Source organism: Eleutherodactylus coqui, chromosome 1 (assembly GCF_035609145.1).
Source record: "Eleutherodactylus coqui strain aEleCoq1 chromosome 1, aEleCoq1.hap1, whole genome shotgun sequence".
In the NCBI taxonomy this organism is placed as follows: domain Eukaryota; kingdom Metazoa; phylum Chordata; class Amphibia; order Anura; family Eleutherodactylidae; genus Eleutherodactylus; species Eleutherodactylus coqui.
Window position 1 is genome coordinate 460,382,853 of NC_089837.1, and position 19,029 is coordinate 460,401,881.

General features: G+C 45.0%; 1 protein-coding gene across 2 annotated transcripts in view; it reads right to left on the reverse strand.

The window, feature by feature from the left end:
• Positions 1 to 8,103: 8,103 nt before the first annotated feature.
• The window catches only part of CALCOCO1 (calcium binding and coiled-coil domain 1), a 42,684-nt gene continuing 31,758 nt past the window's right edge, over positions 8,104 to 19,029 (reverse strand). For both annotated transcript variants that reach the window (XM_066584264.1, XM_066584263.1), the window contains exon 13: positions 8,104 to 11,440. In XM_066584264.1, coding sequence (XP_066440361.1) covers positions 11,435 to 11,440 — 6 coding nt within the window. In that variant the 3' untranslated portion in view covers positions 8,104 to 11,434. The remainder of the gene's footprint in view (positions 11,441 to 19,029) is intronic.

Sequence of the window (19,029 nt, forward strand, 5' to 3'; positions counted from 1 at the left end):
CCATGCTTAACAGATGGCGTCAGGCATTCTTCCAGCATCTTTTCATTTGTTCTGCGTCTCACAAACGTTCTTCTTTGTGATCCAAACACCTCAAACTTGGATTCATCCCTCCACAACACTTTTTTCCAGTCTTCCTCTGTCCAATGTCTGTGTTCTTTTGCCCATCTTAATCTTTTTCTTTTATTGGCCAGTCTCAGATATGGCTTTTTCTTTGCCACTCTGCCCTGAAGCCCAAAATCCCGCAGCCGCCTCTTCACTGTAGATGTTGACACTGGTGTTTTGCGGGTACTATTTAATGAAGATGCCAGTTGGGTACCTGTGAGGCGTCTGTTTCTCAAACTAGAGACTCTAATGTGCTTATCTTCTTGCTTAGTTGTGCAACGCGGCCTCCCACTTCTTTTTCTACTCTGGTTAGAGCCTGTTTGTGCTGTCCTCTGAAGGGAGTAGTACACACCGTTGTAGGAAATCTTCAATTTCTTAGCAATTTCTCGCATGGAATAGCCTTCATTTCTAAGAACAAGAATAGACTGTCGAGTTTCAGATGAAAGTTCTCTTTTTCTGGCCATTTTGAGCGTTTAATTGACCCCACAAATGTGATGCTCCAGAAACTCAATCTGCTCACAGGAAGGTCAGTTTTGTAGCTTCTGTAACGAGCTAGACTGTTTTCAGATGTGTGAACATGATTGCACAAGGGTTTTCTAATCATCAATTAGCCTTCTGAGCCAATGAGCAAACACATTGTACCATTAGAACACTGGAGTGATAGTTGCTGGAAATGGGCCTCTATACACCTTTGTAGATATTGCACAAAAAACCAGACATTTGCAGCTAGAATAGTCATTTACCACATTAGCAATGTATAGAGTGCATTTGTTTAAAGTTAGGACTAGTTTAAAGTTATCTTCATTGAAAAGTACAGTGCTTTTCCTTCAAAAATAAGGACATTTCAATGTGACCCCAAACTTTTGAACGGTAGTGTAAGTCTCTCTCAATGCTCTCCTACACAGCTAACAACCACAAATCCATCCCAATCTCATTTAAGTGAACTCTGTCAGATCTCCAATAATGCCCTGTACCAACCTCCAAATCTACGTGCCTCACTGCCACTCTAACATTTTGACCGATGAACCAAAACACCTCTAGTGTAGGGACTAGCGGTACAGCCACGATCTATGAAGTGGCCGACTAGCTTCCATATTTTGATCAAAATGTCAACTAATACCTGGCATTTATAGCATTAACCTCTGCTACTAGTGTTTGCATTTTGGCTGCTGTATGCTGGGATTATGGCTCTGTGTGTCTTCTTACCCTGCCCACTTTTCCCTGGCGGTGGTGGCATGTTTGTATGTCCTATCTAGGGTACATGGATTCCTAGGAGCAGCTAGAGCCCAGTTCCAAAGACCACTGGGCCGCCCTTTATTGGGCGATGTTCCTGCGCAGGTAGGGCTGTGTCACTAACCCTAGTAGAAGATAGGGAGATGTGCTGATCTGTGGTGGTTCACCTGGTGTTCCCTATCCTTCTGTGTCACGTTCATGTGGGCCCGGTGCTCACTTGCCCACAAGAATGGAACACTCATTCATTGTTCAGTTGGTGCATGTACTTACACTGACAATAATCATTCACATTCTCGCTGGATCACGGGAATCCAAGCGATAATCACTCCGTGTAAAGGCACTTTAAGTAATGTAGCCTTTTGCTAGCAAAATCAGGTCTTTGCCAGTGGCTCTCATATTAAAGGGGCTGACTGTGATCAGACTATCCCATTCATATATACAATACAGGCAACACCTTCCTCATTACTTCGCTAGGGACATAAAAAATGTTCCGCAGTTGGTTTTCTACCTACCTTTTTCAAATCAATAAGTTACTTAGAGTTTCATCTTCCCCCCTAAGCGGTGGGATGCAGATGTGTTGGTGGCATGTGATTAATATACTATACCAGCCATCCTACAGGATATTGATTGACATCCCCAGAAGAGTATGGAGATACTGGAAACCATAGGCCCACGCTTAGCAAACAATACGGATGCAAAATTATGAACGTTTGCACCCAAGTTAGAAGTGAAGGTATTCTTACTTCACGGGTCAATAATTCCAAAATAGTCATTTTTTTTAAAAGTTTTTTTTGCATGTACAACTTTATTGCACGGAAAAGACACATAACTTTATTTGTTTTAATAACCCAAATCTGAATCCTACTTATGTAATATGTTAGAAACTACATAGTACAGATAAAACTTCAATACAGTAATAACCAACATTCATAACACACGCAGATATATAATGTATTGAAAAGTACATGATGAAGCGGTGCGCTGCGGATGGTACGGCGCTCCCTACACAATGGAAATTCCTTATAATAACATAACGTTTAGATATCATATTTAAAGGGGTACACTGCCGGTCAAAAGTCTTTGAACACAATGAACAGTGCGAAAACACTCAAGAAGAACACGAATATTCAATCACAACAAAGGAAAACATTACATTTATTCACAGAGTATAAGAAACAGAACCGAACTTTGCTATTCGAGACCTTTATGACTGAGAAAAAAATACCAAACATTCTTTTCATCAAAGAATCCGTCTTTAGGGACCGAGCACCGTAAATATATGGCACTTCACTTGTTGCTGGGCTTAAAATCTGTGCTACAGTAAATTTATGGCATAAGGTTTAGGCCTCTTTTACACTGGCGACAGCGATCTCGCCGCAAGAAAATCACAGCGATATCATGATTTTGTATCGCTGCACAGTCGAGTGACTTTGTAGCACTCTTTTGCCATGCTTTTTGGGGGAGTGGGTCCCGAGGCTTGAAATATAAGCCCTATTCCAAAAATAAGCCTTAGCTGCATGAAAAAAAAAACCCAAAACAATATATCACCTAGGAGGCGTTGTCTGGCTAGGCCGCATGTCCTCTGTATCTCCAGGACTTTTTGAAGTCCTCCGGCTGAGCTTCTTGGTCAGAAGTTTAAAAAACCTTACGTTTTCATGCGATGCAATGCAAAGGAAGGCTCCATAGGGAAACATGAGCTACAAAACCTCTCAAATTGCAGCAATATTCAGCAACCCGCAATTTTTTTTCTTGCAATGCAACAGGCTACAAAATATTGCTAATGTGAAGGAACCTTTTGGAAAGCATGGGCTTCACGTACATGTGATTTGTACCGCTGTCGCATCGCGAGAAAATTGCACAATTTTGTCGCTCGTGTGAAACCGGCCTTCAAGCTTCTACAATCTAGCAGCAGGAACTCCGATGCTTCGCTGTCTACTGACAGCCAGGCAAGTACTGTAAGGCTGGGTTCTCACAGAGCGGAATCCCGATGGAAATCTCATGGTTTTGCCGCAGCGAAAAGCCGTGAGATTTTCTCCGGGAAAGTGCAGCTTCAAGACCCACGGCACTTAGCTACAACGAAAAAAAAAATAGACATGCTGCAGCCGGGGAATCCATGCACATAGCTGGCTAATCCTGTAATTAGCGTCCACATGGCTGGCCAATCCAGGGATTAGCGGACGCAGTCTGATTTGCCAGCGTGAAATTCCACACAGAATTACCACAGCGAATCTGCCCTGTGTGAACCAAGCCTAACAGCCGGGAGTGCAGAAACTTCCATTCCTAACTGTTTAATCCCTTCCATGACACAATCAATAGTGATCGCAGCATGGAAGTGGGTGACGGGGAAGGAGGCTCCCCGTCACCCATTGGCATCCTGAGGTACAATTGAAAGCTGCAGATGGGTTACCATGGGAGCAGGAAGCTTAACAATGTCCTCCATGTCTGCCAGGTATCTCAACCCATCAGACCATGCCTCTGGTAGAGTCTTGATATTTTGAGAGAATATGCAGTGTACTATGCTAGCGATCAAACAATTGCATCTTCAAGTCTGCTGGAGGGACTAAAAAATAGTGTCAAAAGAAAGTTCAATAATGTTTATTTTAAAAAAATCCACTGTCAATTAAAAAAAAAATTCTGCAACACAATCTAAAATTTTTTTTTCAAATACATGAAATAGCTATCGCCGCGCTCGTCACAACCAGAACAATTAAAATACCGTATATACTCGAGTATTAGCCGACCCGAGTATAAGCCGAGACAATAAGTTTCACCACAAAAAACTGGGAAAACTTATTGACTCGAGTATAAGCCGAGCTATACTCTAGTACAGACCTGGGCAAAGCACGGCCCGCGGGCCACATCCGGCCCGCTGAATAGCTCGGACCGGCCCGCAAAGAGTGTCCTGGTAACTCACCAATGAGTCCGGTGCTCATGTCCACGGGGAAAATCGGGCCCGCTACGGATTCTACATGTAGAATCTGCAGCGGGTCCCTCCTGCCCCGCGGACATGAGCGCTGAAAATACAAATAAATGACAATAAACTCACCTCCCATCCGCTCCGTTTCTTCTCTTCGCGGCGGCGTCATCTTCTCTCGTCGCGGCCGGATCTTCATTCTTCGGCTCGGCGGATGTGCACGATGACGTCGGTGACGTGCCCCGCGCATGCGCCGGGCCGAAGCAAAATGATCCGGCCGCGGCTGAGAGAGGATGGCGCGGCGCCGAAGAGAAGAACCGGAGCGGGTAAGTAAAATGTGATTTTTGTGTCCCGCGGATCCGGACGGCTTCCATAGGCTTCAATAGAAGCCCGCGGGAGCCGTCCCCGCGGGAGACCCGCATGAAAATGGAGCATGGTCTAGATTTTTTCATGCTCCATTTTTTTTTAAATCACTTTTATTGACGATCCGCGGGTATTTATCTACCCGCGGGTGGTCAATGCATCCCTATGGGGTGCGGATCCGCGCGCGGGAGAAGAGTTAAAATCCGCTGCGGATTTTAATTCTTCTTTTCCCCGTGGACATGAGCCCTAAGGGCTCATGTCCACGGGCAAAATGAGATTTAAAATCCGCAGCGGATCTCATAGGGATGCATTAGGGATGCATTGACCACCCGCGGGTAGATAAATACCCGCGGATCGTCATTAAAGGGATTTTAAAAAAAATGGAGCATGAAAAAATCTGGACCATGCTCCATTTTCATGCGGGTCTCCCGCGGGCTTCTATTGAAGCCTATGGAAGCCGTCCGGATCCGCGGGAGACCTAAAATAGGAATTTAAAGCATTTACTCACCCGCAGCGGGCCGCGAAGCTCTTCTCTTCCTCACGGCCGCATCTCCCTTGCTTCGGCTCGGCGGATGTGCCCGGCGCATGCGCGCGGCACGTCGACGACGTGCCGGCGACGTGCCGCCGGCGGAAGGAATTCATTCGCCGGCCGAAAAAGAAGATCCGGCCGTGAGGAAGAGCAGAGCTTCGCCGCCCGCTACGGATAGGTAAATTCCTTTTTATTGTTATTTTCAGCGCTCACGTCCGCGGGGCAGGAGGGACCCGCTGCAGATTCTACATGTAGAATCCGTAGCGGGCCCGATTTTCCCCGTGGACATGAGCCCTAAGTGATGCCACTGTAACTTCTGAGTGGAGATGGGAGTGCTCCTTACCGCTCCCCTCTCCATTGGCAGACACGGGGGCCGCGCCGTAAAACGGGGTGAAACACCGGGTGTTCACCGCGCCGTATTACAGCGCCATTCATTTTCAATGGCGGCCGTATTCTGGCCGCAAATCGGGCGGCTGGAATACGGCCCCATTAAGGCAATGTGCATGGAGCCTTCGTATGTTGGTCTGGCCCTCTAAAACCATTCCAATTTCTCATGTGGCCCCATGGGAAAATTAATTGCCCACCCCTGCTCTAGTATATGCTGGGTTAAAAAAAAACCTCCATACTCACCTCCTAGATGGTGTCTGTATCTGTGCAGCAAGCTGCTGTCATCCCCCGCCGCCCTCGCTGCTCAGTTTTGTCAGCGCTGAGTGCCAGCCAATCACAGCCGGCGCTCGATCATTCACAGCCAATCGATCATTCACAGCTGACGGCGGGAAATGACAGAGCCGAGCAAAGAGGACGGCGGGGGATGACAGCGGGGAGAATTCAAGCAGCTTGCTGCACCGCCACCGGGGACACAGACGCCGGCTGGGAGGTGAGTATGGAGGGTTTTTTTTAACCCTTCCCTGACTCGAGTATAAGCCGAGGGGGGCTTTTTTAGCACAAAAAAAATGTGCTGAAAAACTAGGCTTATACTCGAGTATATACAGTACCTTGTTATTTATCCGCCATAGTGCTCGACATAAAAATTAGTTTGAAAAATGTCAGAATTACTATTTTTCGGCCATTTGTTTTACGACTATCAAAAAGTCGTATGTACCACAAAATGGTATCAATGACAAGTACAACTCTTCCTACAAAAAAAAAACCGTGACATCGCTCCATAGGTGAAATATTTAAAAAAAGATACAGGTCTTGGGTTGCGGTGATGCAAATTCAATTTTTTTACTGTAAAAAAAAAAATTTTTCTTGTGTAAAAATAGTAAAAAAAACCCTTAAACTACTTAAATTTGGTATTGTTATAATTAGATTGACCTGCAGAATAAAGGAAAAGGGTTATTTATTCCGCACCGTGAACACCATTAAAAAACTATTCTATGGTTGATGTTTTTTGCTACTCCTACCTATTCAAAAGCAGAATGAGAAAATGAGCAAAAAGTTCATCCAAAAATGGTATCAATAAAAAACAGGTTGTCCTACAAAAAATAATCCTTACGCGGCTTTCAATGAAAAAATAAAAATGTTCTGGGTCTTGTGATGCGGTGACAGTGAAATTATTATATTTTAAGTGTTTTTAGAGTACAAAAGCAGTAACACATTAAAAAACTACATAATCTTGGTATTGCGCTGAGACAAAGAATAACATTGTAATTTTTTTAACTGTATGGTAAACGACAGTAGAACAAACCCAAAAAACAATGGTGGAATTTGTTTTTATTTTTACATCCTCCCCCCCCCCCCCAAAAAAAATTAATGAAAGTTTTGCAATATATATTTTATGTACCCCAAAGTGTTGCCATTAAAAAATACAAGTTGCCCCACAAAAAAACAAGCCTTAGCTTTAGCTATGTAGTAAAAAAAATATATAGAAGTTATGGCACTTTCAAAACAACTGTGAAAAAACTATGAAAATAACTTGGTCATTAGGGTACAAAAATGTCAGTCACTAAGGGGTTAAAGGGAACACTCATCACACGTGAAGGAATGGGGAGCCTGGATAGGTGTGTCTGATACTCAGCGGGTGCGCTCTCCCATTTACCAGTATGGCATGTTTTAGTTGTTAATATCCGCCCTGAAACTCCGAATGCTCCGAGTGCTCAAAGACTTTTGACCAACATTAAGCTCCACCCTCTTTTCTAATCTTAAGGGTAGATTCACATGACCGTATATCGGCCGGGTTTTCACGCTCAGCCGATATACGGCGTCTCTCTCTGCAGGGGGAGGAGGCTGGAAGAGGCGGGAGGCATATTTGGTATTTCAGCCGCACTTCAGTAGCGGTGAGCGATTCCAGCGACCTGATTGGTTGTTGGGTACACACCCCCCTTTGGAGATGTGCACGAGTGGTCGGCCCGATAAATAAGCAGCAGCAGGGCCGTAGGAGGGTTGGCAACTAACCCCAACCCTAAACCCCAACCCTAACCCTAAACCCTAAACCTAACCCTAAACCCTAACCCCCCGCTGGTCTCGTGAAGTAGCACTCGTGCACATCTCCAAAGGGGGGTGTGTACCCAACAACCAATCAGGTCGCTGGAATCGCTCACCGCTGAAGTGCGGCTGAAATACCAAATATGCAGCCAGAAGCAGTGCTCTGAGCTCCCGCCCCCTCTCCACCCCCTTCGCCCCTCTGCACTATTTGCAATGAGAGGAGGCGGAACGGGGGCAGGGCTAAGTTCTAGGAATTAGCTCCGCCCCTGCCTCTCCTCATTGAAAATAGTGCAGGGGGGTGGAGAGGAGGCAGAGAGGGGGCGGGAGCTCAGTTCCTGCTCCCGGCTCTTCCAGCCTCCTCCCCCTGCAGAGAGAGACGCCGTATATCGGCTGGGCGTGAAAACCCAGCCGATATACTGTCGTGTGAATGCACCCTAGGCCATATTCCTAAAGATGACCTGTTAGCTCTCCTGAAATGTCTGTTTTAGCAAATACTATTTTAGACTATGTAGGCCAATGACTCACTGACACGGGATATGGTAACGCCAAGTTTTCAATTTATTCAGACATTTTCCAGGGGGGTTAACAAAGGAACGTAATACAGAAAAGATACTCCAGAATTGTAATTTCATTGAAAATACAGCAGCATGCTAGAACAGAAAGGTCAGGAAAGCCAGCAAGTCTTCTTTAAGGAGGAACTGTCATGTGCTCATGTCCGCGGAATCGGCTGCACAGCTCTGCAGCCGCTACCGCTGGTTTTCTTTTGTGGCTACTCACCCCTTGTTGTCCCGGGCTCTTCTTAGATTTGGCTCCCGATGCTGTTGAATGTGTCATGTGGGCGGTCCCCACAGTTCACTGTCATTGGGTGGCATCAGATTTCATTAACAGCTGAGCGGTGGGGACTGCTCACATGACATTTTCATAGCGCTAGAAGCTGAATCTTAGAAGAGCCCATGTGGAAGAAAGAGCGTGAGTAGCCATAAAAGAAAACCGCATAGCTGTGTAGCCCCAACGACATGAGAGGATAGGTCTTCCCTAAAGAAATACTCTGACTGTTACATTATGTTACATACATGACACCCCTGTAGGATAAAAACAATGGCGTGGCTTAAAAATTACAGAATAAAAAAGGATAAGCACTGGGGTATCAGATCACGTCTTTTACTTTCCAACCTATGCTATCAAAATTGAATACAAATGGGTTTTATGGGTGAAACCCAGACTTTTTGTTAGAACCCCTTTTTATGCACAAGGCCCTTTTAATAAGTCATTGTGGTGAGCACATGAGGCAACCGTACCAAGTGCCACTTACGTGGTCTTTCACACATACAGTACTGTGTAAACGTTTTAGGCAGGTGTAGAAAAAAATGCTACAAAGTAAGAATTTTTTTCAAAAATAGAAGGCATCTGATTGGCCGCAAATGTATTTTCCTGCAGGACAACAACCCCAAACATAGAGCCAATGCCATTAACAGCTATTGTCAGTGTATAGAAGAACAGGGGGTCCTGGAAGTGATGATATGGCCCCACAGAGCCTTGAACTCAACACCATGGAGTCAGTCAGGAATTACATGAAGGATTTGAGCAAGCTACATCCACAGAAGATCTGTTACTTCTCCAAGATGCCGAGTTCTAGAAGAATTGATGCCGTTTCGAAGGCAAAGCACGGTTACATCAAATATTGATTTAATTTAGATTTCTCCTTTGGACATTCACTCTGCATTTTGTTAGTTGACCAAAAAAATCTAAACACTTCTATTTTTAACAGGATTCTTACTTTGCAGCATTGTTTTTACACACCTGCCTAAAATGTATGCATGGTACTGCATGGGTGGGGCTTAGTTGTCACATGACTCACTCCGCCTGTCATTTTATTGCCTGCATAGGTAGGAGAGAAATAACAAGAAGTCCGATACGTATCTCAGGCATGCAAAAATATTTTTTATTGAGAAAACTGAAGGTGCTGGCTGCTAAAATGTAGAAATCATACACTGAACACACGGAGCACAAAACCTTTTTACAACATGCAGGCTGAAGTTTTACTTTAGAGTGCAATTACCCTTTTGAAAATTTTCTTGAAATGTTAGAGGGACATGTCAAAAGTTTTGATCAGTGGGGGTGCTGAGACCACGATCAATCATTAGAAAGAAGCAGTAGAAGAGCTCAGACAAGCGCCGTCTCCGCTAGCGAGTAGGAGTGCTACTACTGCTTCGTTCTAGTGATTGATGGGGGCCTCAACACCTGAACGCCCACCGATCAAAACTTTTCTCATGTCCCTATGACATGTCACAGGTTTTGTGAAGGTGCAGTTACACTTTATCTGTTGAGTTTAAACAAGGAGACAGAATTACCAATAAAGTTATACAAGACAGATAGAAGATGGGCCAAATTCATGACATCCTTAATAGAAGGATCGTTTTACGAATCCACTCAGCTAACACTCCTCCCTTTCCGGGCCCTTAAAAAAAAATCTAGTGATACCCAAAACTCTTAATAAATGTAGCACATGGCACGTTCTCCAGTATTTGGGTGCCTTGTAATTAGCAAATCCTGCCCATTATCCGAATCTATCTGAATATACGAGCCTACTGCTATTCTTAGGGCTCTTTCACACGATCACATATATTTTTATATACGGCCATACGTGCTGAAAAATCGCATGAATGAAGAATAACCGCGATCAAGTCCCGATCTTTAGCCGTATATTTTCCGCCGTTCACACGAGCGGCTACTGGGTATCGACAAAAAAATACGCCGCAACGTGGAAATCCGGCGATCGTCAAAAATCCTTGAAATGACTTCTAATGCTTAAATACAGCCAGCTGTCTTCTTTTCCCAGCATTGGACGCAGCTAAACTCCCTCCAGTCCTTTTTTCTCAGCTCCCATAGGAGTCTATGGGAGCTTCCAGTGTATTTTAGCAAAAGATAGGGCAAGACCTATCTTTGGACGCAGCGTATAAAACCGGCGACCAAAAACAGTTGCTGATGTTCTATTTTTGACGGTGCGAATTTAAAAAAAAAAAATTGGCTCATCTGAATGAATACATTAGAACCCAATGCTCGCGATTTCTCCCGATTTTTGGACGCAGCTAAATAGCTGCTTCTATATGGTCGTGTGAATAAGGCCTTAGTGTAAGGATACATCACGTCTGTCATAGGCAAGCATCCGTTTACACCAAGTCTCTACAGAGTTAACTGTGCCGGTTTCAGTTTTCGTTTTGCCAAAATCTCCTAAAAAAAAAAAACTACAAAAAAGCGTTAGAAAAAATAGTTGACCCTAAAACAGCTTTTAAGACAGAACATATATAATATATCGTGAAAAATATAAATCTGAACTGGTGACTGATCATTCTGTATGTTTTCCGCCTCACAGGATATTATTGCTATAGCAGACTGTCTTATGAGTTAGTTCTGTGCTTTAGTTCCCTTTCCTATAGAAAACAACACCGTTACACATAATAAAGGTCTTCTAGTTCAGAGCTTTGTCTTAGTGCCACAACTGGACTGCCAGGTGAGTATTGCTAGCAAGAGTTACTATTAATGGAGAGGGTACCAGGTTACATGTGAGCACGGGACAAGTTGGTAATGCTGCGAAGGTTACACAAAAATAGCTCTTTATAGACAGAAGAAATGGTGTTCAGGTCCGCTCAGAAGCCATTATAAAACTAGCAGTGATGTCTTACTCATAGTCCTGTCATTGCATAATGGCGGCTGCTTGGTGCGAGACTGCAATGCAATAGCGCCGTAATGGGAAGATAACCCAAGAGCTTTATTGAAAATGATGACTTGAGAGTCTTTATTTTACACTCGTGGGACATTACTACCACACTCTTCTACCAAAAGGATCTTGTTGGGAGGATGAGACGTTACCACTGCAAGGAAAAAGAGCAAAGAACACATTACTGATATGCTATTACAAATACAGGCAGTCCAGTTACAAATAATGTGTAGTGAATCTATCAACTTCCGTGCTTCCCCCAAAAGAAGACCCTGTCTTATATTAATTGTTGCTCCAAAAGAGGCACTAGGTCTTATTTTGGGGGGATGTCTTATTGTACTTACTTAGCAGGCTCGGTCCAGGTCCCTACTGCTGCTCTCCGGAGCTCCGATGTGCTGAGCGGTGGCATTGATAGGCCAATTCATAAATTCCACCTCCACAACGTGATGGTTCTTCGACCGATACTCAGCCAATCAGTGGCGCGCTCGATGAACCAATCACAGCCATCGCATTGGTTCATCGAGTGCTGCACTGATTGGTTCTTGAACGCTGCTCAGCCAATCACAGCCATGGCTTCCTGGAGGTGGGATTTAGGAATCCCGTAGAACTTCTGTGGGTCAACGAGGACTACAGGACGCACAGCGGAGCTTAGGACAGCGGCAGTAGGACCTGGACTAAGCCTGCTAGGTAAGTATTCCTTTGTTTGTTTTTTTAATGTTATGCAGCTAGGGCTTTTTTTCAGGGTAGGGCTTATATTTGAAGCCTACGCAAAAATTCTGAAAAATCAGGGTAGGGCTTATTTTTAGGGAAACAGGGTAGTTCTACTAACTATATTAAGATATAGGAAAATTGAATAATATACTTACTTTTTCCCGTGTCATTGTATTGTTTTTGCTGCATATGTCTGGGCAGTGAGATTGGTGTTAAAGCGAACCTACAGTTTTGGGACAAAATGCTGTTCCAGGACTAGGAGGTGGTATATTACCTGCAGTTCTTCTTCTCTGCTGCTCCTCTGATCTGCCGTTCCCAGGTCCTGTTTACAGCTGTCCAAGACGGCCAACTCAATCTTAAGACTACCTAATTACCAGTAGTGTTGGACTATCAATGCACTATACCTGCTGACTGGCCAAGGCTTGTGTGATCAGCACTGGCCAACCAGAGAGCAGTGCACAGTGTGCATTAGGTAGTTCTAAAATTATGCAGTCATCTTGGATGGCTGAAAAAAAGGACACAAACCTGGCAGATAGGAGGGGCATAAGAGAAGAACAACTGTGGGTAATGTACCCTCCTCCCCAGGGCAGAATTTTGCCCTGATCTGTATACACTGACCTGTTCCAGAATGGGCACGCAGCTGTAACTGCGAGTTGCCCCCAAGAGACGTGGGCGCTATTTGTATTGGACAGCACAAAGATACACTGTCCTACACTGAAAGTTTTGGATTCTGCCCTTTTTAGGATTGTGAATGCATTTACAGGATGGGCCAAGGAAAAGTAGCCCAGAACGACACTCTTCAAAGCTGCCGAGGAGTGCGGAAAAAACGAAGCAGAAAAGTTTACTATCAAAGGGTTAAAAAAATCCTCCTCACATGTAGAGGAAACAAAATTCTGCAAATTTTTCACTGTAAGGCTGGCTGTACACGGCTTGAGCCCGGTTCCGCATGCGAGATCCTGCAGCAGATTCCAGATGTGACCCAGGACAGCAACCCTGCTACCTGCAAAATCTGTAATGCAGATGATCGCGGAGACTCGCCATCAGTCATGCGAAGTACAACTTTTTTTACCGTGTTGTCACTAGGTGATGACGAGGGTACCCGCGGCCCATACACAATGTCAATTGTGTATGGGCTGCAGGTTGGAGGGCGGCCATTGATTTCAATGGTAGCTGTCTGTTTGGAGTCCCCAGCAAAATAGAGCACACTGTGATTTTTCCTCTGCTCACGGAATACGCAATTCGTATCTGCGAGTTTGAAGGAAAAAGCAAAAAAGCGTGCTATTTGCTGTGGATCCTCTGCGCGGACGCTGACTGAGGATTATGCAATAGGAATCCGGTTGCATGAAGCCGGCCTGATGGTATGTTCATATGACGAAATTCATTGCAAAACATTTCAGGTGATTTCCACCTTTAACGTCCGTGTCTTTTTTAAACAGATTTTTGCATGGATCCGAATGCGGAAATTACTGTTAATGGGCAAAATCCGCAAACAGAATTTCAACATGGAAAATCTCATTTCCGTGCGTTTCCGGATTAAGAAGTTTCCATGTTGTTTCCGCCTCAAAATTCTGCATGTGAATCCGTGCGAAATGCCGCATCAAAAAACATACAAATTCTAGAGGCTGAATTCAGGTGGAATTTATCCACGTTAAATTCCCCCGTGTGAACATACCCTATTTGTACTGTAACTCTTACAGGATTTGCTGTGGATCTGCTGCGGAAATTCAGCAACAAATCAGCAACTTTTCTGCAAGGTGTGAACGCACCCCAAAAGAAAATCAGTCTTTGTTGCACATATTAACCAATCACAGCACAGCTTTCATTTTACCTCAGCAGTATAAGAAATAAAAGCTACTCTGTGATTGCTTGCAATGGGCGACAAGCACAGATTTTCTTTCAGTTTTCTGTGGCCCAACCTGTATTATGTGTTGATGCGTTGGCGCAGATTGACTAACATCCATGTACGGCTCTGTAGTATGCGCCACATACCGCCAAGTTTCTGAAAAGAACAGTGGTGGAAAACTTTGATAAATCAGTTTTATAAAATGCACCTCCTGTTTCGGCACAAACACTTGGCATTTGTGACATGGGAAGTGATGAGTGGTCTTAATAAATACGGCATCAACGCCGAAAGCCATTAAATTATACCACCAAACTGATGTATTAGCATTGATAAATGGCCCCCTGTATAGCTGCATTTCCCATTTCTGTCAAGGTGCCTTCTCCGATTCTGCTTCCTTTTGATATTTCTCTTGCTCCTCTCCTCCCCCTTTCTCGCCCCTCTTCAAAAGACTTCCATTTTGATTTCATCCATTACACTTGCAAATTGCGCTGCCTCCCCCTCCCTGCCCGGACCCCTATTCTCTTCCTCTCTCGTAGCCTCTCTCCCTATGTCTGACTGCAGGAGAAAAGAATCTAATGATGCTGAAAATTGATTCTGAAACGTCCTGACAATGCTGTACATCTTTCCCCCTCCCCGCCTGCCATCTTTATGGCCTCCGGCTATAAAAGTCCCTTTTACTCCCACTGGAGAGAGGCGGATTTATATCAGCGCGCAGGCTGCAGCCCTTCTCTGCCGTGCCCTACTCCAGAGCACGGAGGGGAAATGTTCTCCAAATATCACCTGTGTCTGGTGCAGGAAAGTTCTGACGGGCACGGAATCAGGAATCGGCTCCTCGTATAACTTGGCACCGCTAATGTCTCTGTCGTATGCAGTAGTAAAAGCAACCTGCAGGGCAAAAGTCTCCTTGTGCATTTTCTGCTTTTGTGCGATTCTTGATATGAATGCTATTCGCTTTCTTACATTATGTATCACGTCTTGTAGCGACTATATATTAAATCGCTCTTGCAGCTAAACTAAAAGGCGGCTACTTGCTGTTTATTCACATTTGCACTATATTTGATGTCTTGAAGCCACCTGTTAACTTTACAGATAAGACCTTTTTATACCCCATCTAAATTTTCGCAATAGTTGTTGCAAACATATGCTGCAACAATACCGCTAAAAGTCAATACACCTTGCAGTGTGAAAAGCTACTGATATATGTAGCGGATTACAGAATATTTCCATCTAACGCCTTATTCACACGAGCGTTTTTACGTGGCTAATTAAAATGGCGACCAACTGAAGCATTGGATTCTAATGCATTCCTTCAGATGACCGATTTTTAGCTGCGTAAAACCGCCACACTGGGAATTATAGGACATCGGCGACCGAATACAGCGGACAATTTAATAGGCAGCCCGGAAAAGATAGATCTTGCCCTATCTTTCGACTGATATACGCTGACATAGACTTCTATGGGAGCTGCAAAAAAAAGGGAGGGGGAGGGAGTTTAGCTGCGTCCAACGCTGCAAAAACATTACTGTTGGCTCTAGTTAAGCATTAGAAGCCATGCCAAGGATTTATAGTGACTGAAGGAATTTCCGCACGGCGGCGCCTGTATGAATTAGCGAGAAAATGCAAGTTTTGGCCGCGACTCAATCGTAGCTTTTACCTTTACACACACTTTTTGGCTGCAATGTGGCCAGCGAAAAAAAACGCATTGCCCGTGTGAAAGAGGCTGGTTTTAGACAAGATCAATAGTCGTTCAGTGAATGGAGACAGAGTGGTCCAGAGATCTCTTCCAGCTACCCGAACGGGAGTCAATAGTTATTCCGTTTAAGTGAGCTGAAACGGAACGACTAGCAACTACTGAGCGTCAATTGTGGAATTGTACCCTAAAGGCTCATGTCCATGCCCGTGTTTTCACCACGTATTACCCGTGCATTGCACAGACACGTGGTACGCGGTGAATGGAGTTAAAGAAAGTCAATAGACTTTTATAGATCCATGCACACCGGTGTGCAAACACGGCGTATTGATACACAAGAGAAATAAATCGCAGCAGACCATATTTGTCAGCGTGCCACGCAGCGTGAGCCCCATACATTCGTATAGGCTGTGTATGATAGGCTGTCTACACACAATACATTGCGTATGGGCAGAGTTTTCATACGCATACCCACTCTTTTTCAATTAAAAAGAAAAAAAAAGTCACGCTGCGCATGTCCATGTATGTGATACGCAGGCATGCTCAGTGCACATGCAGCCATATGCGGTCTCTGCCGGCAGAGCGTATGGTTGCAAACTGGGCGAAACGCTCAGGGGAAACCTGCTGCTTTTTACGCATACGCCTGTGGGCATGAGCCCTAATAATGGGTTCTTTATATCTGGCTATCAATTTTTTTCCCTCCGGTGTGGTAGGAAGCGGATGAAAACGGATACCAGAACAGATCCCATAATGAGATCGTGCACCACATTTGGTGCATCAATTGTAACACCAGATGTCTACTTGCGCCGGACAGGAAAATGTTGAAGCACCACATTGCTGCATGAAAATATCATCAGTTGAGTCCAGTTAAGGCATAAAACAACTGGCTGGACACAGATGTATACGTGTACCCCGCCTTAAAAGTATTGTACCAAGATCTGAAGTTATCCCATATCCGGAGATTCCACATGGCAGAATAGTGGCACATTGAAGAAAGATATTCTTGGAGCCCAATGGGAAACAAGATGGTAGGAAAATGCAAAGTTGATCATCCATATCCTCTGGAAGTACAAACCTACTGTTTACATTCATGTGGATGCCACTTTGAAACGTACCACCTACTGAAATATTCTACAGACCTAAAACACCCCTTCATGGCAGCGGAATTTCCTAATAGCAGTGGCCTCTCAGTGAGACCTGCAGTACCACCACAGGGGAAATTAAAGTGACCCTCTGGCTCTGGGACAAAATTCTGTACTAGGAAGGAGGGGGTACATTACCTGCAGTTGTTCTTCTCTGCCGGCCTCTGATTCAACACAGTCTTTAGACCATCTAATTTCCATAGTACACTGGTAGTGTTAGACTACCAATGCACTACATCTACTCTCTGATTGGCCAGAGTTGTTCATGTGATCAGCACTGGCCAATCAAAAAGTGGTGGACAGTATGCATTAGGTAGTTAGCACAGAACTGGCAGATCAGAGCAGAGAACAACTGCAGGTAATAAACCTCCCTCCCCCTCAGGCCCTGGAACTTCATTTTGTCCTGAAACCAGAGAATTGCTTTAGGCCCCATGCACACGGGGGCTAATTGAATTGTGGATCCCGCACTCGTCACCGATGCAGGCAATCCGCTGCTCAATTTGCCCATAGAGGTTTGTGGAAATTCCTCTGCTCCACGCACACATGCAGATTATATTTGTGGACTAAGGCCGCCTGCACACGGGCGGAAATTCCGCGGCGGGATTTCCCACAGAATTTCTGACTGTGCCTGCTGCCATAGGATTGCATGCATGCACGCAATCCTATGCACATAGCCAGGATTGGTCCGCGTGAAAACTCGCAGAGACCCGCACAGAAATGTCAGTAGATAAACGTAAAAAAAGGGAGCAGCACCACAAGGCTTCCAAAAAATGTTGTTATATTTAATCCATGAGAGATGGGGCAGCAACGTTTCAACTCCAACGGAGTCTTTTTCAAGCTGGGCAGCGTTTTAACTCCAACGGAGTCTTTTTCAATGTCAGTAGAGACCCGCCAAATCCGCTCTGTGCATGCGCTGGCTGGGCGGCAGCCGGTACCTCACACAGAAGAGGAGACGCCGAGAGCGGGTGAGCTGCAGGTCTCTGCAGGGGCACGGGTCTGCATCCCGCTGCATGCTCTATTTGAGAGCGGGCTACGCACGGCTGGCTTCCATTGAATGAGCATTGCAGAAAGGTTGCAGGATCCGCGTCATCGCCTAGCGATGGTGCGGGGAAATGTGTACTGCGCATGTGCGCTGGCATCACATCCACCATACAGAAGAAAAGAAATGGCAGGTAAGCAGGGTTGCCGGCAGCGGGCACGGGCGGATTCCTCACACTAAAATCCGTGCGTGCTATGTGCAGGCGGCCTAAAGCATTACAATTGTGCTCATTCAAATTACATGGTAGTCGCTGAAATTAAATTCACATAGGCGAGTGCAAGTTGAGCTCAAGTCTCTTGGGCAAAACCAGCATTGGACAGAACATGGACACCGTCTGTGAGTTGTCCAATCTGTATGTCCTTGTCTTGTCCGTGAATACAGACCAGAATGGGATATGCAGTGATTTTATTTTCACACGGACCATCAGTCTAAAATGTCTATAATGGTTCCATATGCTGTGCGTAATATACAAGGAAAGCACATGGACAAAGAATACACCTGTGTGAATAAGCCCTAATGCACAGGCACTTTTGCTTGGATTAATACTGTATGCAGTGTCTGATTTTGTCCGTACATGAACCCTCTGAAATGCCATAAAGTGCTCTGGAATATGTGGTCATCGCATAAGTAAAGATTACTACTACTATGGTTATTATTTGCAGTCACTGCTCTGAATGATATGAGAGTCCTGAATGCATCCACATCCCCCCCAAACTAATAAAAGGGTTTTTTTGAGATCTAACAATAACTTATAGCGGGCAGATAATAGTGTGAGCCTTGCTCACCCATCTAATGGGCTCCTTATCTCCGCACTGCCACTCAGATCCCCCTCTGGTCTGACGCTGGAAGTGACTGCAGTGGTCATGTCCGATGCATTGCTCAGCCATTCACTGGCCTCAGCGGTCATGTGTAGTTTATACACAGATGCCTGCTGAGGTCAGCGATTGGCCAAGCTGGCATGTGAGTGATGAACGCATCTGACTGCAGACCCACAGGCACTCCAGTGGTGGCGCTGGGCGAGCGAATCCTTTGGACAGGTGAGCGTGGCTTTTTTCTGTATTTCATACCATTATCTGCCTGCTGCAAGTTATTGTTAAATCTTGGAAAGCCCCTTTAACTTATATTGCTTGGTTCAGAATAGGCCCATGTGTGTACTAAACCAGACAACCCTTTTAAAGAGGATCTGCCAGCCTTGTTTCAGTAAATAGCTGGACTCCCCATAGCATAACAATTTTGGAACATCTTTTCTTAAAACTCTGTGTTGTGCTGTTTCTTTGTCGTTCCTCCTATGAATAAATTGACAACTGGATGTTACCAC